The 23,757-nt window shown below is 40.6% G+C and overlaps 2 protein-coding genes across 3 annotated transcripts in view; one reads left to right on the top strand and one right to left on the bottom strand.

Moving 5' to 3' along the window:
• Positions 1 to 3,517, top strand: part of CMTM7 (CKLF like MARVEL transmembrane domain containing 7) — a 100,716-nt gene extending 97,199 nt beyond the window's left edge. For both annotated transcript variants that reach the window (XR_004029801.1, XR_004029800.1), the window contains one exon: positions 1,032 to 3,517. The gene's annotated coding sequence lies outside the window, so the exon portion shown is untranslated. The remainder of the gene's footprint in view (positions 1 to 1,031) is intronic.
• CMTM6 (CKLF like MARVEL transmembrane domain containing 6) lies at positions 1,027 to 23,757 on the bottom strand. The gene is made up of 4 exons (XM_003256811.4): positions 23,501 to 23,757; positions 10,637 to 10,813; positions 6,814 to 6,912; positions 1,027 to 2,389 (listed from the first exon to the last, which is right to left on the bottom strand). The coding sequence occupies exons 1-4, from the start codon at positions 23,636 to 23,638 to the stop codon at positions 2,252 to 2,254; spliced, it is 552 nt and encodes a 183-aa protein (XP_003256859.1). The 5' UTR covers positions 23,639 to 23,757; the 3' UTR covers positions 1,027 to 2,251.

Here is a 23,757-nt window from a genome sequence, read left to right as displayed (position 1 = left end):
TGGGTCCCATAAAAAACAATGTGAAGGAAGGTTCTAAGAGTGACCAAATGTACCAGTGAACATACTATCTTTCTGAAAAAGAATTAAGTGAGCAACTAAGAGATCCACTTTTGCACCAATGAAACACATGGAGGTTAAACCTCAGAACAAGCAGAGCTTAGGCTCAATGACAATGTGTTATATGACAGGCCAGCTGAGAATGTATCTGTCAATCTTGACTAAGCCCAATGCATGGGTGGTGACCCTGAGGTAGCCCAGATGATATGCTCTGAATTTTAGATAGATAGGTCTAGATGACATTAAAAATCACAATGGTACGGTTTGATGTGAAACTTTACCTACCATAAACTCATTTTCTGAATCAGTCCTTATTAATAATTAGACCCAAAACCCAGCTATTTCTCCTCTCTTAGATGACATGCCCAATAAAAACAGCATCCATGATTGGTTTCATTATCTCCCAGTTAAGTAGTGGTGACATCACCACTAACAAACACTAGTATCCAAACTCTGATACAAATCCTAAAGGTATTGAGTCAGTAAGAGCAGAAGCTATGTCGGCCCATACTGACCAATTTCTGAGAACCACATTAGCCACATTCATGCAACTAAAACCCATCTACGACACACAAATGGCAGATGAGAAAAAAAAAAAAAAAAAAAAGATGAGGTCATTAAACTTTATCACTGGAAACATGATTCCACTGTTTCAAATAGGAAACCTACCCTGGGAGACTTCCACCAAAGTGCAGAAGGACCTGATGTATGGGCTCATCATCTTCACACTAGAGTCCTAGGTCAAAACTCTAGAATGAGGATAAGAAAGGTCTAGTCTGTGAACCACCTGGACAGAAAGGTCGTATCCCAAGTGCCCTGCCTATCTGTGACAGCTGCTAGCCAACAGACAATTCTGGTTATGAAGTTCTCTCTTGAGAATGGCTTGATTCTCTTATGCCACCAATAGTATTAGTCTGGGCAGGGTTCCGTGGATATTTACTTTTTTTTTTTTTTTTTTTTTTTTTTTGCCAAAGACAAACTAGAACAATGCCTATGTAAGAACAAGGACTCTCAAGATCCTGCTACACAGTATTCACAATTAAAAGGGCCCAAGATTCAGGACCACCTGAAGACAACTGACAAAAAGTAAGCGTCAGAGCCAGAGGCCAACCTCTGCTAGATGAAGCAGCAGCACATGACTCCATTTCTATCTGATAAGGAGACAGAAAAGAGGCATCTCGAACAGATGAAAAACCAAAGGCTGGGGTCCTAAAAAAAACAGACTGGCTTCAAAGAAAACACTAAGGAAGACCCACAGAGCTGTATTAATTTTAGTAAAAATAATCACATGCCAACAGGGGAATTGAACCACTTTCTAAATCATAGTATGAACTCATCTCTTCAGATACTTGGTAAGTGGTCAAAGCTTGTTTTTATAATTACTTTCACTGTCTTGGGCAAAAAGTCTTTCTTATCTTTGGTCCTTAGGTGTGGTATCAGTTTCTTCCATTTTTTTATGTGTTACAAAACAATCTTTTTTTTACTTGACATCAACAAGTAACAACAAGGTGCAGTATAAACACGAAGTTGCTGATATTGTTGCTTTTATACACATAAAATACCAACATCTCCCATACATTTTATAGGCTATACGAAGGTCTCAAAGAATTAATAACAGTTATCCAAAAATATTATAACATTTACGGCTGAAATACAGTAAAGCCTGGTAATATATGTTAAGGAAAAAAACCTAGACCAACATTTTAAATATTGGTTTCTTAAATATGTTAAATTCCCATTAACAATATAATCTAAGCACCAAAACAAACAGCTAAGCAAATTAATTTAAAAATAAAACAATTTCTAAGTAGATGAATATAATCACGATGTTTATACAGCTATAAAGCATAATTTGGAAGCTAAGCCTAGTAAAAGAATGACCTGTAACAGAATGACAGAATCATTTATCAATCGTTGAGCTGTGTGATTTAAAAAACAATTGTTTTCTCTTCCTCTCACCAAAATCTCCATTTGAGATAAGTTTCAACTATTATTTAAAAAAAATTTTTTTAACGTATCTGGCCTACTTTGTGGTGACTGACACAATATTGATAAAACTGCCTTCTTGACCTTCCCCTTGCTCTCCAAAAGAAGTGGTTTAAACAATTACACAAATTTTACAAGAGCTTCTGCCAGGGCTCAGACACCACAATGCAGGGTCACTACCTTAGGTAACATCTGCTCCCCAGAGTCTTTAGGCATTAAGTGGTTCAGTGAGGGCTTCAGCCCTAGTGGTATTTTCAGGTTTTCTCAGCTGGGACTCCAGTCGTTTTTCATACAGCATAGTGACAAAGTCAAGTAGGAACATAAAACTTGCTATAAATCCAAACACCTGAGGAAAAAAATGAGGAAAGGTTATATGAGAATTTTGGAATATAATCTTACATTTCCTACTTGGCTTGCAGAATGTTTCATGTAAACAAAATGTTCATGAATTTTATACACGACTACTCTTTAATGGTAAAAAAATGTTTAAGTCATCAAAAAATGGAAAGAAGTTATAAAAGAAAAACTTCCAGAATAATGGCTATTAGTCAGAGTCTCACAAAATATTAATGTTCTGCCTTATGTGTGCATGTTTATATGTGGAGGGCTAATATATGAAAGTAGGGTTAACAGATAAACATTAAATCCTATAAAATGATACAAAACAAAAATATGTGCATGGTTAGATTGACCCACAGATGTGATAAGGAAAATATGTGACTAGGCAACTCAGCCTAGGTGAGAATGAAAAAAGTTATTAATATCAAAACAGAAATTCCATTTTGAAGATACTATTAGGTTAAATTAATGTTCCAGTTGTCACACTGCAATGACACAGTGACATGACGCCACTACCTACTTCCTCTTCCTTAAATCACTTCCTTAATTGTTCTCTTCTAAAATATGATCAAACGTTCTGAGAATTCTATCAAGAGACAGAAGACCATGCGTCTGCTTCAAATTTAGCTTCTCCACTAGCAAAACCCTTAAGGATAGGGGGGCCAGGTAAGTTCTCTGTAAAAAAGAGAAAATTGATGTAGGTGACGGCTAAAGTCTCTTCCAAATCTAATACTCCCTATCTCCACGATTTTTATTAATAACATTCTCTTACAGTCTGTTGCAGTCTCCTGACCTCTCCTCCCCCCTATAAAGAATATGCATTCCACCTCATTTTACCACAAAGTAAACTGAGCTCCAAATTCATTAAGTCCCCCAGATATCCCCAACATATCCAATCTAAATTTAATTATCAACGCCTCCCACCCTCCCATCCCCCGCCACAAAAGCCAAGTCTTTTTCCCTCTGGAATCTTTATTTTTGACTTCATGGCATTTATCCCCTTATTTTCCTGGCAACCTTCTTAAATACATCGAACTCAGACCAAATGTCACCCTTGTTTTTGAAGCTGTCTCTGATCACCACAAGTGATCTTCTAGCTCTTTTCACACACTTCTGAATTAAAAAAAAAAAAAAACTTCCTCATGCATTTAAGTCTATAAAACTTTTCATAATTTAAATAGTTACAAAAGGTAATTTCCAGCATATTATAAATATCGGCTTTTTAAATTACCTGTCACTATTAAATATATCCAATGAAATATAAATACTGGGACAGTCTAATTAAAATACAAAAATTTTTTTTATAGCTGTAAATTTTTTCCCTGGAACTCAAATATTCCTCAACTTCATTTCACTTTCCCCATAGAATTTTATAGTAATGTATTTTTATACAAATAAGTAGCCAGAGCTTTTAAAGTTAAAAATGAGTTAAAAAACTCATTATTTTATTGATCACCATCTCATACTCCTCTGCAACAAAAATGTTTCTAAACTGAAATTAACCATAAAGTCCTATTAAAACTTTGATTTTTCTCTTCTATTGGTTTATGTACCCATGAATAAATATTGCTTATTGCTAGAATGAATCAAGATTCAATGTTAATTTTATTTCTGTTTTGTTTTTATACGTGTAAGTGCTAAGAAACTGTTGTCATATGAATAGATAAATATAGCCATGCAATTCTCTGAACTCTTTTTGAGTTTTCTATCATAAAAAGCAGTTTTAATGATGTATTAGCTGACAACTCTATTAATTACAACTTCAATTTTGTTTTGTTTTTTTGTTTTTTGAGATGGAGTCTCACTCTGTTACTTACGCTGGAGTGCAGTGGCACAATCTTGGCTCACTGCAACCTCTGCCTCCCAGGTTCGCCTCCCAGGTTCAAGCGATTCTCCTGCCTTAGCCTCTCGAGTAGCTGGGACTACAGGCGCCCACCACCATGCCTGGCTAAGTTTTGCATTTTTAGTAGAGACAAGGTTTCACAATGTTGGCCAAGCTGGTCTCAAACTTCTGACCTCCTGATCCACCCGCCTTGGCCTCCCAAAGTGCTGGGATTACAGGCATGAGCCCCCCACGCCCGGCCTAACTTCAATTTTGTTAAAAACAAAGTATTGGCCGGGCGCGGTGGCTCACGCTTGTAATCCCAGCACTTTGGGAGGCCGAGGCGGGCGGATCACGAGGTCAGGAGATCGAGACCACGGTGAAACCCTGTCTCTACTAAAAATACAAAAAATTAGCCGGGCGTGGTGGCGGGCGCCTGTAGTCCCAGCTACTTGGAGAGGCTGAGGCAGGAGAATGGCGTGAACCCGGGAGGCAGAGCTTGCAGTGAGCCGAGATCGCGCCACTGCACTCCAGCCTGGGCGACAGAGCAAGACTCCGTCTCAAAAAAAAAAAAAAAAAAAAAAAAAAAAACAAAGTATTAATTGGAAACCAGCTGACTTGCACGACGATTTGTTGTCCAGTTGCCAGTCATTCAAGTTCACAGCACTGCTACCAGTCCAAGGCGATGATCCTTGATTTACAATTCCGAAACCCAAAGAACTACATTAACTCCAGGTTTTCGTGATTCATTTGGCTAAAAATTGACACGAAGCAAGACTGTTTACATGGAGTAAGACTATTTACAGTCTTTTCTTATCCCTTTTACTATAAATATTCTTATGTTTTACTTCAGATACACCAATGTTAGATTACAGGGTACTGTCCCAGGACCTCAAGTGGTGTTGTGTAATATAACATATGTACAGCACTACCTTTCTAAAATCCAGAATATTCTGAATCCAAAAAAAATTCTGGCCCCAAGAATTTCAGATAAAAATTGGATCTTTTTTTTTTTTTTTTTTTTGAGACAGAGTCTCGCTCTGTTGCCCAGGCTGGAGTGCAGTGGCGCCATCTCGGCTCGCTGCAAGCTCCGCCTCCTGGGTTCACGCCATTCTCCTGCCTCAGCCTCTCCGAGTAGCTGGGACTACAGGCGCCCGCCACCACGCCCGGCTAATTTTTTTGTATTTTTAGTAGAGACGGGGTTTCACCGTGGTCTCGATCTCCTGACCTCGTGATCCGCCCGCCTCGGCCTCCCAAAGTGCTGGGATTACAAGTGTGAGCCACCGCGCCCAGCCAAAAATTGCATCTTTATTTTCAACTGTCTCTTTGTTGTACTCAAGGGTTTGTTTTACAATTCAGGGTAATCCACCATAATAAGTGATATGGCTTGGGTCTGTGTCCCCACCCAATTCTCATGTCAAATTGTAATCCCCAATGTTGGGGGTGGAGCCTAGTTGGAAGTGACAGGATCATGGTGCTTTGGCGCTGTTCTGTAATAGTGAGTTACTGCAAGATCTGCTTGTTTAGAAGTGTGTAGCACCTCCCCACTCTCTCTCTCCCTCCTGCTCTGGCCATGTAAGATGGGCCTGCTTCTGCCTTGCCTTCTGACATGACTGTAAGTTTCCTGAGGCCTCCCCTGCTATGCTTCCTACAGAGCTGTCAGAACCATGAGGCAATTAAACCTCTTTTCTTCATAAGTTACCCAGTGTCAGGTATTTCTATATAGCAGTGCGAGAAGGAACTAATGCAGCAAGATTCAGGACAAGCAAGTTTTTTTTCTTTTTGAGGGGCAAGGTGGGTGGCGACTGTGAATGGGAAGGTGGAAAAGAGCTGGTGAGACTCCTTCACCAGAGATAAATTCTCAGACATACTAGTTTTAAAAAAGATTACATATGGAGGTTTAAAAGCTGGAAATTAATTTCCTCAACACTATCTCTGCCTCGTACTCCTTGAAAAGTCTGATGAAACTTTGAGGATATGTACAACCCACTGAAAACTGCTGTCTAGACCAACTTTTTTTTCTATTATTTTTTTTCTTCTTGTAGAGATGACGTCTCCCTATGTTGCTTGCCCAGCCTGGTCCTGAACTCCTGGCTTCAAGTGATTCTCTCACCTTGGCCTCCCAAAGTGCTGGGATTACAAGCCTGAGCCACGGCACCCAGTCTCAGAACAACTTCTATTGGTTCATTTAACAAACTCCATTACAATTTTACTTTTCCGTCTCCTTTTCTAGACTGAGCCTCTGAATCATTTCTCCCATATATTCTCCATATCTAGAATAGCACCTGGCATGTAGGTGTGCATTTATTGAACTGAAAGTGGAGAAATATAAAATAATAAAATCAATTTTACCATTTCCATTAGCAATAACACACTGATATGTGGAGTAAGTGGGTTTTTTTTAAACGAAATTCAGTCAAATTCTATAGGCTCTAGGTTTTAAAGGCTATCATATTGATTTGCTTGTAGGTCTTCTATTCAAAATTACACTAAAAAGTAAACTAAAAGAAAAACAACTCTAACATGCTGTATAACTTGTCAAGTACTCTCCAAATTCCGTATTTCTAAGGAAACAAAAATAAGCAATGTTAAAAATACAAGGTACTTACAATTGCAGCAATTTCAGCTGAAGTCCTGTCATGTGTGGAAACAAAAATGATGGATGCCAACAAAAACACACATCCTGTTCCCAAAGTAATATAAAAATCCTATGCATACATACAAAACACAAAAGGAATACAATACAGTTAGATTCATGGAAATGAACTTTTTCATTTTTAACTTTACAAAGCTCTGGCTACTTGTTTTTAATACAACCCAAACTTACATACCCAAACTTCTAACTTTTCAATAAGCCTGGCATTCAATAAATACCCTGTAAAAAAACAGTACCCACACGGGGCTGGGCATATTAAGAGAACACATTACAAGATAATCTTTTAATAACAACAATCCCCTGTGCCAGGAGAGGTGGCATGAGCCTGTAGTCCCAGCTAATTGGGACGTTTTTTATTATCCAGTCTCAAAAAAAAAGAAAAACAAAAAACAAAAAACAGTCCCGGAAAAGATCTAGTGTGTATGTGTGCAAGTGTTTGTGTGTGTCCTCTTTTTCTCTGGGACATATTAAAATTATCTAAGCCAAAGCATTTATTACAATTCCATCTTACTTCCAGCAAAAAAGCATTTTTCTTTCCTTTCAAAGTATTTTATCGTAGGATGACATCTCTGAGAGCACTCCAATGCTTTGAAAGCACTTTCTAAAAGAAAGAATTTTAAAAACCACCCATTATTAAATAGACATATGCCAATAGTGTATTTTTTAGACATGTAAGCTTTCTGGAATAACATTGCCTTCAACTGTTCCAAGTGGGTAATCCACAGTGAGCTTATATGATGAGCTTATCTACTACATAAAAGTTTCCATATCTCATCATAATGCAGCTTACAATCATGAGACGTTTCATGGGTTTCCAAGTGCTCTCTCAGGCATTACCTCGCAAGGCTCTCATATGCCAACTGAAAGCAGTAATGACATATACACTTGATTCAGAAAGGGAAACTTGGTAAAATGATAGCCACTCCAAAGGGTTTTAAGTCTCATACTTTTTGAGTTTTCTGAACTGCAAACTCCACTAAACCTAGTATCAATAAAACTGGCTGGGCACGGTGGCTCATGCCTGTAATCTCAGCACTTTGGGAGGCTGAGGTGGGCGTATCACCTGAGGTCAGGAGTTCGAGACCAGCCTGACCAACATGGTGAAACCCTGTCTCTACTAAAAATACAAAAAAATTAGCTGGGCGTGGTGGTGGGCGCCTGTAGTCCCAGCTATTCTGGAGGCTGAGGCAGGAGAATCACTTGAACCCAGGAGGCAGAGGTTGCAGTGAGCCGAGGTCATACCACTGCACTCCAGCCTGGGCGACAGAGCAAGACTCCATCTCAAAAAAAAAAAAAAAAAATCAATAAAACTATTTAACACAGAATTCCTAAATTGTCAATCATTCGCTTAACATTTATATAAAATGTAAGAGGTTTTTTCGCCGGGCACGGTGGTTCACGCCTGTAATCCCAGCACTTTGGGAGGCCGAGGCGGGTGGATCACCTGAGGTCAGGAGTTCAAGAACACCATGGCCAACATGGTGAAACCCCATCTCTATTAAAAATACAAAAATTAGCTGGGTGTGGTGGCGGGCACCCGTAATCCCAGCTACTTGGAAGGCTGAGGCAGGAGAATCGCTTAAACCCGGGAGGCAGAGGTTGCAGTGAGCTGAGATTGTGCCATTGAACTCCAGCCTGGGCGACAAGAACGAAACTCTATCTCAAAAAAAGAAAAAAAGAGGTTTTCTCTGCTTCTAGAACATGTTTCCCTGTAGTACTTTATTTTTTAATCCCTTTGATTATTTCAAATTTATTACATATAAATATAAAATTCTATTTACTAATATTTGGAATACATTCAAGTTAATTGAAACAAGACAATCATTTTGAGACCATAATGTAGTGTTCAATAAACATGGGTTCTAGAGTCAGTCTACCTGAGTTCAAATCCAAGCTATACCACTAGTAAATGTAAATGTCCCAAAAATGTTGGCTACTGTTGTTCTTAATAGACTCTGACTGCAATAACATGGGATAGAAAACATTCTCTCTTAAAAAATATTATTCCTTTGGGAGGCCAAGGTGGGTGGATCACCTGAGGTCAGGAGTTTGAGACCAGCCTGGCCAATATGGCAAAACCCCGTCTCTACTAAAAGTACAAAAATTAGCCAGGTGTGGTGGCACACACCTGTAATCCCAGCTATTTGGGAGGCTGGGAGAATCGTTTGAATCCGGGAGTGGAGGATGCAGTGAGCTGCTATTGCGCCACTGCACTCCAGCCTGGGTAACAGAGCAAGACTTCTTCTCAAAAAAAAAAAAAAAAAAAAAAAAAAAAAAAAAAAAAAAGTTATTCTTCTCTAGGCACCACCAGTACCACACACTCAAAACACATTCCTCTAAAATAGAAAACCTCTCTTGCATGAAAAAATATTTAAAATCTAAGTGTATTAATATGCAGACAGTAAAAAGTGATTTTTAAACCATGCAAACAAACATGAAATCTTTATGATATTAGGTAAAAAGTACAATATATGTTCTATGATTACAAATATTTTAAATTTTAAAACTATGAATGGAAAAAAAAGACTTAAAAGGAATACAGCAAAATAATACAAAAGCTATTTTAGGACGGACTAATTTTTCTTTTTTCTCAGTATTTTTTAAACCAGTATTTACTCAAAATGACTTTTTAAATGCTCAAGTTTGATATAATAAATGTTTTACTTTTTTTAGGTTACACCATTATACTATACTGGTCAATATTATAATGTTGTTTCTTGTCAAAATGATACTAAACTGGACAATATTATAATACCGTTTCTTGTCAAAATGATCAGTGTGCTTTAAACACTACAGATGCAGCATTAAAATAAAAATTAAACATTTCTAAAAATATTTTTATGGTGATATTGTTTCACTGTTAAGAAATGACAAAATGATTTCAATCTTTAATTTTTTTATATAAATTTTTCCAGCCAGAATTTGGAATATATACATATTTTTTTTTACACATTCAAACTATAAATCAACCAGCTCAGACACTTGAGAACTTTTCCCTTGTCCAAATCTTACGGCATATTCATCTGTAAAAAAAATGTCCAAAGACTACAAATATAATTTAAAAAATTCTAAGGATTATCTGTATCCTTTTAATATATATTTCATAAAACAAATGAGTCCTGTTGTCATTGTCACAGAGATTCCTATAGTGATGGCATTAGCCATGACAGCACCTCAAGATGGTAGGGCACTGGTTCTAACAGGATTCTGCTCCTAGCAAACTAACACAGGAACAAATGCATTCTTAATTCACTTGTAGACAACTTTTCATAAAGCCATTAAAGCAAAATATAGGAAGAATTACATGTTGTTTTATTTTCCCTGATCACTGAAGCTTTAAGCTTTAAATGTTATTTTAAAGCTCCAGAAATATTTCACATTAGTTCATTACTCTATCTCCAATGTCTAGCATATAAATGCCTGGCATATAATAAAGGCACACAATTAATAATTGTAGAACCAATGAGTGACACTCAAAAGTGAGAAACCAGAAGTGACAAAATCCTAGGCTTTTTTAAGTCTAATGTGAATTACATTAAACCACCAATAACTGCAAACTATTGGCAGTGTCTGTCACTCTCATTCTAATCTCACTTTCCTTCTCTATCATCCCCTTGGTAGGAAAAAACGAGGTGCTTAGAAGCAGAGCGAGTTGGAACAAGGGATACTGTCTTTTCATGTTGCTGAGTTTTGAAAACATTACTGCTTTGAACAATAAAACTATGCCAGATTACAAAATAGCTATTAATATAGGGATGATATTTTCTCATGCTTACCGATGATTTTACTTTTCTGGTATCAACTCTCTCATAAAATGGAGTGCAATACACAATCAGTATAAGGAGACTCAGAAGAAAGGCACTGCAGCTTACAAACTCAAAAAAATAAAGTCCTCCACATAAAGTACATTGTGATACAACTTCTTCACAGATGAAGGCCAGCAGAGACAGCAACTACAAATGAAGCAAAACATTTTACTTAAGTGTTTTTTCAGAGAATCTACAGTATTTAGAAAGCTGTTTCTGAATAATACGTTTACTCAAATATTTACAATGAGGAGACTATGGCAAACAAGATTAATGAATAAACCTCATCTACACAGAACTTACAGTTTGGCCACCTTGAAGGAAATACAGGTAAATAAAGAATTAATTAACCTATCGTGTACTAATGCCAGAACAGGGGAAATATATAATATTGTTATAAAAGCAGACAGGAGAGACGCTCAACTTCGGGGTCAGGAAAGGCTTCCTGAAAGAGAAAGCTGAGACCTGAAAAACAGAGTCAGTTTGGGGGATGAAAGATTAAGGAAAGAAATTCCCAGCAGAGAAGCAGTACATAGAAAGGCCCAGAAATGAGAGAGGATGGCATCTGCCCCCTGACCCAACATACAGACAACACACACCCCGACCTCCAACTTAACTGTCAAAGTGAGTCAAATCAACATGGCTTAAGTATAGAGTTTAAGGGAAGAGAATGGCAGCACAAAAATTATTATATGAGGCTAGAGAGGTAAGCTGAGGCCAGATCTAAATGTCCTCATTAATTAAAGAGTCTGGATTTTAAAGTAAAGGTTGACAATGATCAGGTTTATGCTTTCAGTAGTTCTCGCTGGCTAAAATATGGAGAAGGGACCAGAGGTAAGGCAAACCTTGGGGCGGACATCCAACTGGGAAGCTGATGTAGGAAATCAGGGCAAATAATAGCGACCAGGGAGCAGCAATCGAGAAGAGTGGCAATCACTGAGAGATGCAGCAGAAGCTCTTATCAGACAAGATGCAAAAGCTCGTATCAGACAAGATGTGTACAAATAATATGGAACACAAGATAACACATATGTACCTTAAAGATTTTAACTTAAAAACGCACATTTATTAACAATCTGCTGAAGTGAGTCTTTATGGGTCTACTGACTGGAATTCCACATGTTTTCTGCATTAATCACTTTCATCATCTATGGACTACTACTTCCAGACTGATGCTATCTGAAGTGAAGTGAGATCTTAAACACTTGAAAAACACAGTTCAGAATCTTTCTAGATTCAGACTATTTTACCAGCCTTTTACAGTTGCCTTGCTCTTCCTTAATTCCGTGGCAGATAAATCTTTTAGTAACTTATCTTTCAGTCTTTCCAAAGCATTCAATTTAGTTTTAAAGAAACAATTCATTTTAACACTCAGTTTCAGCTTTGTAATATTTAACTGTTTGGCCATAAAAGTATAGTTAGCATAAACCAGTAATGGGAACAACACAACTCAACTGATGACAGAAGCAAGAGTTCCAGAGTGCTAATGAGACGCCTACTGGCCATGGCAGGCTGTGGGTGACCGGTGTGAGGTCAGGATGCTTGGTATGGTGAGTGGAGAATGTTAACTCTGGTTAAATTGGCAACTCAATTACACGCAAGTGGGTTTTAACTACTTCCAACTGCTGTATATGTGGTACTAACATACTGGTCCTCACTGAAAAAAGAGTCAGGTTTTTTTCTTTTTAAAAGGCAAGGGTGCTGGGGAGATAATAAATTCAATTTTAAATGTGCTGTGATTGAGGAGGTCTGTGGAAGAGTTTGGTGAAGATGTAGTTGGAAACCAAATGAATATATGGTCTGGAGCTCAAAGGAGAGGTCTAAGATGCAGATAAAGATGTGGCAGGCAGCAAAGTGGGAGGGTGAGATGACTCAAATGAGGAAAGATAGCCTTATGTGGAAGTCTGAGGAATCTGAAGACTTATGGGATATGCAGAGGGGAAGAAATCAGCAAAGAACAACTAGGAGCAGCAATCAAAGGGGTAGTAAACAAGAAAAAAGTATTTACACACACATGCACAAACACACAAGTAAACAAGAGTGCTAAATGCTACTTAGAGGTCAAGTAAGAACAACACTGAAACACCTACCTTAGACTGAGCTATAAGAAGACTGCCAGTGACATTAGCCAAGAAAAGTTCCAGGGTAGTCAGGGAGAGAAGCTTGATTACAATACTGTGTATTGGGAAGTAAGGGGAGGGTAAGGCAGTGAAAGAGAGACAGCATAGGCAGTAAGTGTGGCTGGGAAAGAATGGCCAGATAGGGCAGTAGTGGATGAGGTCAAAGAGAAGGGAATTTCAACATGGGAGAGAACTGAGCATGTTTAAATACTTAGGCAGAAACCAGTAAGATGGGTGGGTCTAAAGACATAGATAGAAAAATGGCTCTCTAAAGACAGGATTCAGGGCTCAGGTTTGGGACTAACTCTTCTCTAGAAATAGAAGGGATGAGCGTGAAGAAGAGTATTTTGCTTGGGCAGTTTGTGTGGGTTTTGTAGAAGCTGAGGGAATTTCCTGCTGAGGGCCAAAACCATCAAAATGACTGATGACCTAAGTCAGAGGCTAAAGGGAATTCCCTTCTCACCCCAGTCAGGCCAGAAGAAGCAACCAGACAGGTTAATGGCAACAAGATTGCTACCAAAATCAACAGATACATTTCATAGTAATAGTAAATATCTTATCCTTCAAAACATTTTCATTAAAAAGAGACAAACAACAGTTCAGTGGTTTCTTTAAAAACTAAGCATGTATCTACCATATGACCCAGGAACAGAACTCTTGGGCAACTATCTCAGAGAAATGAAAACATTTGTACAAAAACCGGTATGTGAATGTTTATAACAATTTTATTCATAGTAGCCCCAAATTAGCAATAAAAAGGAGCAAACTTGATATATGTAATGTCTTAGATGAATCTCCAGAGAATTACTCAAAGTAAAAAAAAAAAAAAAAAAATCCAATCTCAAAAGCTTACATATTGTATGATTCCATTCATAGCCCATTCTTAGAATAATAAAAATAATAATGATGGCTAACAAATTAGTGGCAGCCAAGAGAAAGGGGAAAGGTGTGGCTACAAAGGGGTAGCACAGGGAAGCCTCTGCTGATGGCACAGTTGTGTATCTTGATTGTGGTGGTGATTATAGAAAGCTATCCACATGGTAAAATTACACAGAATTACACACACATGCACATACAAATGAGTGCATGGGACCTCCCTGTACTTTTTTTTTTTTTTGCAATTTCCTGTGAATCTATAATTATTTCAAAATAAAAAGTTAAAAAATAATAATTCAAATCTATACTGGTATCCAAACCTTTAAGGGATTTCCTCTCCCTCCTACTGGCTATACAAAAATGTATATATCCCCACAACTGAAAATAATTTATATAAAAGAAAAAAATAGTCTAATTGTAACATGAATGGTTACATTCTCTGATTTCCTGTAAGTTAGTGAAGCATGAAATAGCCCAGCATGTCCCAAACAACTTCCTTCAGACAGCTGTTAGGTAGTAAGGTGTTCCCAATCATTATACCACAGGATATAAAGTGACAACGCCAAGACAAATCCCAGAAGGCCACTGTGTAAACATACTTCCTTAGTCTCCTATAATCATACTTACAGGATGAGTTCTTGTTTTTTATTTTTTATTTTTTTTTTGAGACGGAGTCTCGCTCTGTCGCCCAGGCTGGAGTGCAGTGGCACAATCTCGGCTCACTGCAAGCTCCGCCTCCCGGGTTCACGCCATTCTCCTGCCTCAGCCTCTCCGAGTAGCTGGGACTACAGGCGCCCGCCACCAGGCCTGGCTAATTTTTTTGTATTTTTAGTAGAGACGGGGTTTCACCGTGGTCTCGATCTCCTGGCCTCCCAAAGTGCTGGGATTACAAGCGTGAGCCACCGCGCCCGGCCCAGGATGAGTTCTAACATGACTACAGTCTAATAAAATACTAAATATCTAACACTTCACTTGCCTTTTTCTTGCCTCTATGTTAAATCTTGTCCAAGTTTTAAAAGTTTCTGAGAAATTTACAAAATATACCTAGGTTGTATAAAAGTCAATTAACTGAGAGAAGATACCAGCCTAAAACTCTAATTAGGGTCTGGGAATAGCTGAAGCACTCATGTTACAACTAGACTATTAGGCACACTCATGTGTGAAGGCTATATGGCAATAAAAGGTTATCTGTAGGACAGACATAGGCTGCTTGTCTATTCTCAGTAAAAAAAGAAAGACAGGATCCAGCTTGTCCAGAAGCAGTCAGTCTCAAGTCATTACAAGTCCTATTCCAAATGTATTAACAGGTGGCATTCCTACAGACCTTACTGACCTATTGCCTCAGAGCAATAGTAGGAGGCAGGTTCTGCCTGGACATCTTAAGAGAATCAAGGAGAACAATATTAAGTATGGATATCTGGCAGGGCACAGTGGCTCACACCTGTAATCTCAGCACTTTGGGAGGCCAAGGTGGGCAGATCACTCGAGGCCTTCTGCCCAACCTGGTTCAAGACCAGCCTGGCAAAACCCCATCTCTACTAAAAATAGAAAAATTAGCTGGGCATGGTGGCGCATGCCTGTAATCCCAGCTACTTGAGTGGCTGAAGCATGAGAATTGCTTGAACCCAGGAGGCAGAGGTTCCAGTGAGCCAAGCTACTGCACTCCAGCCTGGGTGACAAAGCGAGACTATCTCAAAAAAAAAAAAAAAAGTTTGGACATTTACTAGTTCCCATCTCAAGTTAAAGGCCAAGAAATTGGCACTACAAGCTATAGTCAATATGAAATTCTGTCAGCCAGGTGCGATGGCTCACATCTGTAATCCCAGCACTTTAGGAAGCCAAGGCAGGAGGACTGCTTGGACTCAGGAGTTTGAGACCAGGCTGGGCAACATGGTGAAACCCATCTCTACCAAAAAAAATAAAGAAAAAAAATTCTCTGCCTACCCATCTCTGAGGCTACTAACCTTCTTTTGTAAGATCCCACAGCATTATGCAATTGCTAGCTCAAAGTGTATGTGAACTAGCAACACTCCAACACTGTTCTACGTATAGGAAGATATAAATGATGGAGTAATAAGCTCAATGTACAAGAAACAATAATAACAATATATTTTATACCACATTAACTGAGCATTCATTATATGTAGATTAGAAAATCTCAAGAAAATGTTCGAAGGAGCTGGAGAAGGATGAGTGGAAAAGCAGGACTCAAACCAGGTAGAGACACACACAGAACCTGGATAGACACATGACATTCTAATTCTAGGTGGAGGATGAAAAAGAACATATTCATAAGGGCAAGAATTTGCATAGTAAATCCAAAAATGATAATAAGGCAACTGACCTAACTGGATGGGGATGAAGAAAAAAATGGTTTAGGAGTTAGGTGTGGTTGTGTGATGATCATGCAAGGGAATATGGATGTCTAGATGAAGGCAGCAGGGAACACCTGCCTGGTTTAGTAGGTTAGAAAACAGGAGCAACAAAGGATTGGGTGGGGCCTAAAGGAATTCTACAGTTCGAGTGTAGAAGGGAAAAGAGCAACTTGCTTACCAGCAAGCCACAGGAAGTGTTTTTAAAAAAAGAAAACTCCTTAAAAAGCAGCAAGTAAGGGCCGGGCGCGGTGGCTCAAGCCTGTAATCCCAGCACTTTGGGAGGCCGAGGCGGGCGGATCACGAGGTCAGGAGATTGAGACCATCCTGGCTAACACGGTGAAACCCCGTCTCTACTAAAAAAAATACAAAAAAAATTAGCCAGGCGTGGTGCCAGGCGCCTGTAGTCCCAGCCACTCGGGAGGCTGAGGCAGGAGAATGGCGTGAACCCGAGAGGCAGAGCTTGCAGTGAGCCGAGATCGTGCCACTGCATTCCAGCCTGGGCGACAGAGCAAGACTCCATCTCAAAAAAAAAAAAAAGCAGCAAGTAAACATACTCCAAACTATTAATCATACTGTGACACCTGGCAGTGTGAGGGGTGGGAAAGTGGTTTTATTTTAATATTTTTAGTTGATTTTTTTTTTTTTGGTAAGCACTTTCTTGTATTAAAAAGAAAAAAGTGTAAAAGTTGGCCAGGCGCGGTGGCTCACGCCTGTAATCCCAGCACTTTGGGAGGCCAAGGCGGGTGAATCATGAGGTCAGGAATTTGAGACCAGCCTGGCCAACGTAATGAAACCCCGTCCCTACCAAAAATATAAAAATTAGCCGGGCATGGTGGTGCACGCCTGTAGTCCCAGCTACTCAGGAGGCTGAGGCAAGAGAATCCCTTGAACCTGGGAGGCAGAGGTTGCAATGAGCCAAGACTGCATCACTGCACTCCAGCTTGGGTGACAGAGTGAGGCTTCGTCTCAAAAAAAACAAAAAAAAGTGTAAAAGTTGAAGGAAGAATTTCGAGAAATGAGTAGTCACCAGCATTAAATGCCAAAGTGGTCAAGAATAGGAAGAGAGAGAGAGAGTCCCATCTGGGAAGTGAGGAGCGCCTCTGCCCGGCCGCCCTGTCTGGGAAGAAGTGAGGAGCGCCTCTGCCCGGCCGCCCCGTCTGGGAAGAAGTGAGGAGCGCCTCTGTCCGGCCGCCCCGTCTGGGAAGAAGTGAGGAGCGCCTCTGCCCGGCCGCCCCGTCTGGGAAGAAGTGAGGAGCGCCTCTGCCCGGCCGCCCCGTCTGGGAAGAAGTGAGGAGCGCCTCTGCCCAGCCGCCCATCGTCTGGGAAGTGGGGGGCGCCTCTGCCCGGCCGCCCATCGTCTGGGAAGTGGGGGGCGCCTCTGCCCGGCCACCCCGTCTGGGAAGTCGGGAGCGCCTCTGCCTGGCCACCCCGTCTGGGAAGTCGGGAGCACCTCTGCCCGGCCGCCCCGTCTGGGAAGTGGGGAGCGCCTCTGCCCGGCCACCCCGTCTGGGAAGTGAGGAGCGCCTCTGCCCGGCCACCCCGTCTGGGATGTGGGGAGCGCCTCTGCCCGGCCGCCCCGTCTGGGAGGTCTACCACGGAGGCCAGAAGCAATGTGGGGGCTCGACGTGGTGGCTCACGCCTGTAGTCCCGGCACTCTGGGAGGCCGAGGCGGGTTGATCACTTGAGGCTGGGAGTTTGACACCAGCCTGCCCAACATGGCGAAACCTATGAAAAATACAACAGACCAACCAACCAACCAACCCAGCGACAACAAAACAGGTCTACCCTGGAGTCATACTCTAATTTTTTCTATTTTCCTCCCTTTCTGATCCTTTATCTCACTTTTTCTTCCTCTTCCTTCTCCTTCTTCTTTGTCAAACAGAGGATTGAGTTATTATCATTGATCCATACAAAGTCCCTCTCTCATTTATTTTCTTTAATTCCCACCCCCCATTTCTATTCCCCATCTTCCCATGTGCAACCTTCCTAATATGTTTGATATGCATCTTTTTGTTTGTATGTATTTTTAGAAAATGTGTATTGTTTTGTGTGCAAAAAAAAATTAATTAAAAAAAAGAAAAAAAAATAGGAAGAGAGAAAAAATGTCGCTGAATTAGCTAAGAAATTCATGGTAAATGTAACCCATAAGTAAAAAGGCTCAATTATTATTTTTTGGTAAACAGTTTTGTTCTCAATAGCATGAAGTCATCATACTAAATATTGCTTACTGAATATTAAGCTAAGTACCTAACAACTGTATACCCAATGTAACTCCTTCTAATGACATAAATTTTTACCCAAATATAATTAAGGTAATTATCAAGCTTTTAATGTCAGGAGGGCCCTTAGAGGACATAGTCTCCCACCCTCATGTTTACAAAGATGGAATTAAGCTACTGACAGGTTAAGCCCCCAAGTTAGCTTGGCACAGACAAGAACCCAAGTCTCTGACTCCCACTCTGTACTTCCTCTCCCCATGAAATACTGTTTGTTAAATTCCTTTTATGAGTATGTATGTTTGTGTAGGTTTTCCCTGTAAGACTGGCTTTTTGAAGTTAATCCCACAGTTCTGTATATTTCCTTTAATGTATTAAATCATACAATAAAAACAATTTGCTAGCATCAACAGATTTGGGAAGTCTCAGTGACTAAAAGATGATCTTACAGCTCTGGTGATTTAAACACTGGATAATTACTATCCTGCATCTATCTCTCCATTTCAGTTTCACTACCCCTTCTTTTTTTTTTTTTTTTTTTTTTTTTTTGAGATGGAGTCTCACTCTGTTGCCAGGCTGGGTGCGGTGGCTCATGCCTGTTTCACTACCTTTTCTGAAATTTCAAGTGTTCCTTAAAACGGTCACTATATTAAATACGAATTCTCCATTAATTTAAGTCTACTTATATTTTATAAAAAGAACTTTTAAATGTTTGCCATTAATTATAAAGCTCCATCTACAAAATGATATGAATTATAAATTAATGAACTTTACTACTAAAAACTTTGTAGTTATAAGTTCAAATTTACAAATCCATTAGTCTGAAGAAACAGGCCAGGCCTCCCTTGCCTTAGGCAAATACTTACTCTTACAAAGGTTCAGATATAACTTGCTGATATTACGGATCTTCCTCAAGGTAAAAATAGAACATTTCAATTTACTACACATCAGTTTTCATATTTAAATAATGAAAAGAGTATCAATATAAGAAATGCTTCCAAGTAATTTGTTTCTTGGTACTTATAAGGTAACATTATTTATAATGTAATATATTGAAAAATCACTGGCGATTTCTAAAACTGCTTGCCAGATGAGCGACTAGAATCCCAGTACTGTGCAGCTATCAGGACAGTCAACTGACAGCACAGACACAATGTGCAGCTTGTTGCACAGAAAATTACACATATTTAGGTCACTGCACCAGCATATTAGCAAGCAATTAGGTTACCAAACGTCAATTCTCCCCTTAAAACAAAAACTCCCAGGCCGGGTGCGGTGGCTCACGCTTGTAATCCCAGCACTTTGGGAGGCCGAGGCGGGTGGATCACGAGGTCAGGAGATCGAGACCATCCTGACTAACATACGGTGAAACCCCGTCTCTACTAAAACTACAAAAAGATTGGCCGGTTGCAGTGGCGGGTGCCTGTAGTCCCAGCTACTAGGGAGGCTGAGGCAGGAGAATGGCGTGAACCCGGGAGGCGGCGCTTTCAGTGAGCCGAGATCGCGCCACTGCACTCCAGCCTGGGTGAAAGAGCGAGACTCCGTCTCAAAAAAAAAAAAAAAAAAAAAAAAAAAAAAAAAAAAAAAACCCTCAAAAACATTCACAAAATAAAACATGAACATATGGACAAATCTAAGGATAGTATAAACTGAAAAACTGCATAAACTTAGGACTCCAGTAACTCCTTACACTGAATTCTCAACTATTTCTTCTTAAGCTCTGAAAGGGTGGATGGTAGTTGGGGGATGCTTAGGGTTTTAACAAAACTTAGGTCATATCTAAATGGTAGACACAGCTATGTTAACTTCAAGAGATAGAGAAGTTACGTTCTTTTATCTCTAATCTCTGTGTACAGGCTCCACTCTCTATCCCTTCAATGTTCAATTCAGTTCTATAATAGCAAACCCCATGGAGCATCAGAGGTTTGAAAAAAAAAAAAATCTTAAGAGTGCAAAGAACCTCAGAGGTAATCCAATTCAACCTCCGAAGACTCTAATGTAAGAATTTCCTAAGTATATACACAATGTCTGGTTTTTAAGTTTTAGCCGGGCGCTGTGGCTCACGCCTGTAATCCCAGCACTTTGGGAGGCTGAGGCGGCTGGATCACGAGGTCAGGAGATCGAGACCACGGTGAAACCCCGTCTCTACTAAAAATACAAAAAATTAGCCGGGAGCGGTGGCGGGCGCCTGTAGTCCCAGCTACTCTTAGAGGCTGAGGCAGGAGAACGGCGTGAACCCGGGAGGCGGAGCTTGCAGTGAGCCAAGGTCGCGCCACTGCACTCCAGCCTGGGTGACAGAGCAAGACTCCGTCTCAAAAAAAAAAAACAAAGTTTTAGAACAGGCTTCTTTTCTCTTGTAGGATCTTTGAGATTCTGTTAAGATTTATGGGTCCAGAATAATATACTCAAACATGTAAGTGTACAATATTTTGAATAAAATTTCACAGGGTTTGCAGGTCCCTTGTTAAAACACCTCCTCTTCTGATTATGGGTTTCTCCATTACAGTTGTTTCCTTACTGGAGCTCCCAATTCTGTTTAGTTTTTTAAAAAAATTAAACATCTAAAGTAAAACAACCAATCTATCTAAAGGAAGAATTTGAGTTAAGGCAAAGACCTTGCCTATAGCCCCAGGCTGGAGGACAACTTTTACTGACTTCATATGTAACCTTCTTGGGACTTGCTGGATAATTCCTGTAATATGCTGTTACTGTGAAGAGGTAAGACATTATCAAAACAAAGCAGGAACAAAAAGACAACCATCAAAGTGAAAGGCAGTAATGAAAAAGTACTTTTAAATCTCCATATTAAAGAAAGCATTCTTGTAACATGACAATTTCCCCATAAACAAATAAATGGATTTCATAAAGAGATATTAGTTTTTATTTTTTCTCCATTTCTTCTTATGAATGATGGAGAACAAATAATAGTCTAACGATCTTTTAAGGCAAATTCATCTTCTCTGTGTCCAAGTATAACATTTACCACAAGGCCGGGCGCGGTGGCTCACGCCTGTAATCCCAGCACTTTGGGAGGCCGAGGCGGGCGGATCACGAGGTCAGGAGATCGAGACCATCCTGGCTAACACAGTGAAACCCCGTCTCTACTAAAAATACAAAAAATTAGCCGGGCGAGGTGGCGGGTGCCTGTAGTCCCAGCTACTCGGAGAGGCTGAGGCAGGAGAATGGCGTGAACACGGGAGGCGCTGAGCCTGCAGTGAGTCGAGATCGCGCCATTGCACTCCAGCCTGGGCAACAGCGAAACTGTCTCAAAAAAAAAAACAAAAAAAAAAAACAAAAAAAAAAACATTTACCACAAAAATTGCTGGTTGTGTTCCATGTTTTTTTTCTTCTATAATAGCAATAAGCAAGGAAACTGGTTATGTTCTATTCCAAAGATACAATTTACTAAACTATAAGAAGGTAATCAGAAAATTTACTTTAGCTTTGCCACTTTTTATTAGAAAGAAAAAAATAAACGCAACTGAAAACAGGAGATTTTGTGGGCAGCAAACCAATACAGATTATTTTTTTGAGCAGCAAGAATGCTTCAGATGGGCTGGGCGCAGTGGCTTACGCCCGTAATCCCAGCACTTTGGGAGAGCTGGAGGGCGAAAATCACCTAAGTCAGGAGTTTGAGACCAGCCTGGTCAACATGGCGAAACCCCGTCTCTATGAAAAAAAAAAAAAAAAAATCAGCCGGGCATGGTGCTGCGTGCGTGTAGTCCCAACTACTCGGCAGGAGAATTGCCTGAACCTGGGAGGCGGAGGTTTCAGTGAGCCGGGATTGCGCCACTGCCCCGCCCTCAGACCGAGCAAGACTCGGTCTCAAAAAAAAAAAAAACAAAGCTTCAGATGAATATTCTTTTCTGTTCTAAAGAGTTCTACTATTCACTTAGAAAATTTTAGCTTTACTGCAGAGAAATACAGCCAATACCTAAAAATCATCATGTGACAGCTGACAAGAGCAGAAGGAAGAAGGAAGAAGGTAGAAGGAACAGCTTATGCAAAGGAACAGTGGCAGGAAGGAGCCCCTGATGCCTCGTAATAAATTAAAGGTGGCCAGTGTGGAACCACCTAGAGGGAGACTGGAGAGAAAGATAAGGCCAGATCCTACTGGGTTCCATAGGCCACATTATCACTTGCTTTCAAATGATTTCCCAGTCATCAGCAGATGTGATCATTTTGATCGCTAAACAGCAGTGCCGATTTTCCGACTTCTGTTTTTCTATTCAATAAAAGTAGGTCACCTGAGTTTTAAGAATTTAACTTCTGGTCATTTGAGTTGTAAGGATTTAAGTTCTTTCCAAGGAAACCAATGAGCTAATTTTTACTTAGAATGGTTAGAAAACGAAACAAAGTAAGACAAAACTCATAAACATTATAAGCATTCAGATTTTTCCTAAACTGGTTCTATTGCAGAAATAGAACCTAAACTGGTTCTATTTTTCCTAAACTGGTTCAACCCTCAGTGGTTGAAACAGTACATAGGAGCTCAATACGACTGTAAAGTGAGTAATTTAAATTTCAAAGATGCTTTGATGTTTTCACGAATAGGTTTATGGTACTTTAACTGCTTAAAATAAACTCAATAAAATGGAAAGATGCATACCATGTCCTAGTTCTGCTATCCGCACATACTCACAAAAAACTGTCCTTTTGACTTTCCACGTAGAACCCATATTGCTCAATTTTGAAATAATTCTTTTCCAGTCAATATAAAACTTTTAGAAGACAATTTACCGGACACACACACACCCACACACACGTCAATGCCACGCGTGGTATCGCAGGATTTTGTCCAGCAAGTTAACTGCCCCCATGGGCTCGCAGCAGGAAACCGCAAGAGCCAGAGAAAGATAAACAGCGCTTCACAGTCTAAATACAGGCACTGTAGGCGATAATGCAGGGTAGCAGCAGGGAGAAGAGAGGAAAGTCGCCATAGAGGATGAGTGAAAGATGTTGAAGTGGCTGACTTGGGTCTCCGACGCATTTCCTGAGCCCGCCTAACAGGCTGGGTGGCCCCAGTTCTTGGGATCCCGATGGGGAGAGCCTTGGGACTGAGGGGCCGCCCGGCGGGAGGGCGGAGGGTGACGCCCCCTTCCCCAGGCCGAGAGGGAAGGAACTAGAAGTGTGGAAACCTCCTCTTACTGAACAACCAAGCTGAAACGAACCAGCTCGGCGGCCTCCCAAGCCCGGGCCAGACCCCGCTCCCCAGCCCGGGCTCGCCCTCCCTGACCGCGGACTCACCAGCTGCAAGCCCTTGAGAACGCGCCGGAGCAATGGGAGCCGGCCCAGGAAAAAGTAGGCAGCGAGGCCGCTCCGGGGGCCTCTGGCGGGGCCCGGGTCCTCCTCCGTAGTGGGGCTGTACACCGCTCCGTTCTCCATCGCCTTGGGCCGGGGAGCGCAGCGGCCGCAGCAACCGCACCGCTGACTTCTCTTACTCCAGAAGTCCCCGGTAGCGGGGAAGCGGCCGTCACTTCCTGGGCCTTCTCCCTGGCTTCCGC

This window comes from Nomascus leucogenys, chromosome 4, assembly GCF_006542625.1.
Source record: "Nomascus leucogenys isolate Asia chromosome 4, Asia_NLE_v1, whole genome shotgun sequence".
NCBI lineage: Eukaryota > Metazoa > Chordata > Mammalia > Primates > Hylobatidae > Nomascus > Nomascus leucogenys.
Note: the sequence above shows the minus strand (reverse complement) of the source record. Positions and strands in the feature narration are given on the sequence as shown.

Bases quoted from the DNA above. Each gene is read 5' to 3' on its own strand.
- CMTM6 (XM_003256811.4), bottom strand. From the start codon at position 23,638: ATGGAGAACGGAGCGGTGTACAGCCCCACTACGGAGGAGGACCCGGGC. The intron at 10,814-23,500 runs GTGAGTCCGCGG...CTTCATTTGTAG, and splicing joins TTCTCAAGGGCTTGCAGCTG to TTGCTGTCTCTGCTGGCCTT. The intron at 2,390-6,813 runs GTAAGTACCTTG...TTTTTTCCTCAG, and splicing joins CAGCTGAAATTGCTGCAATT to GTGTTTGGATTTATAGCAAG.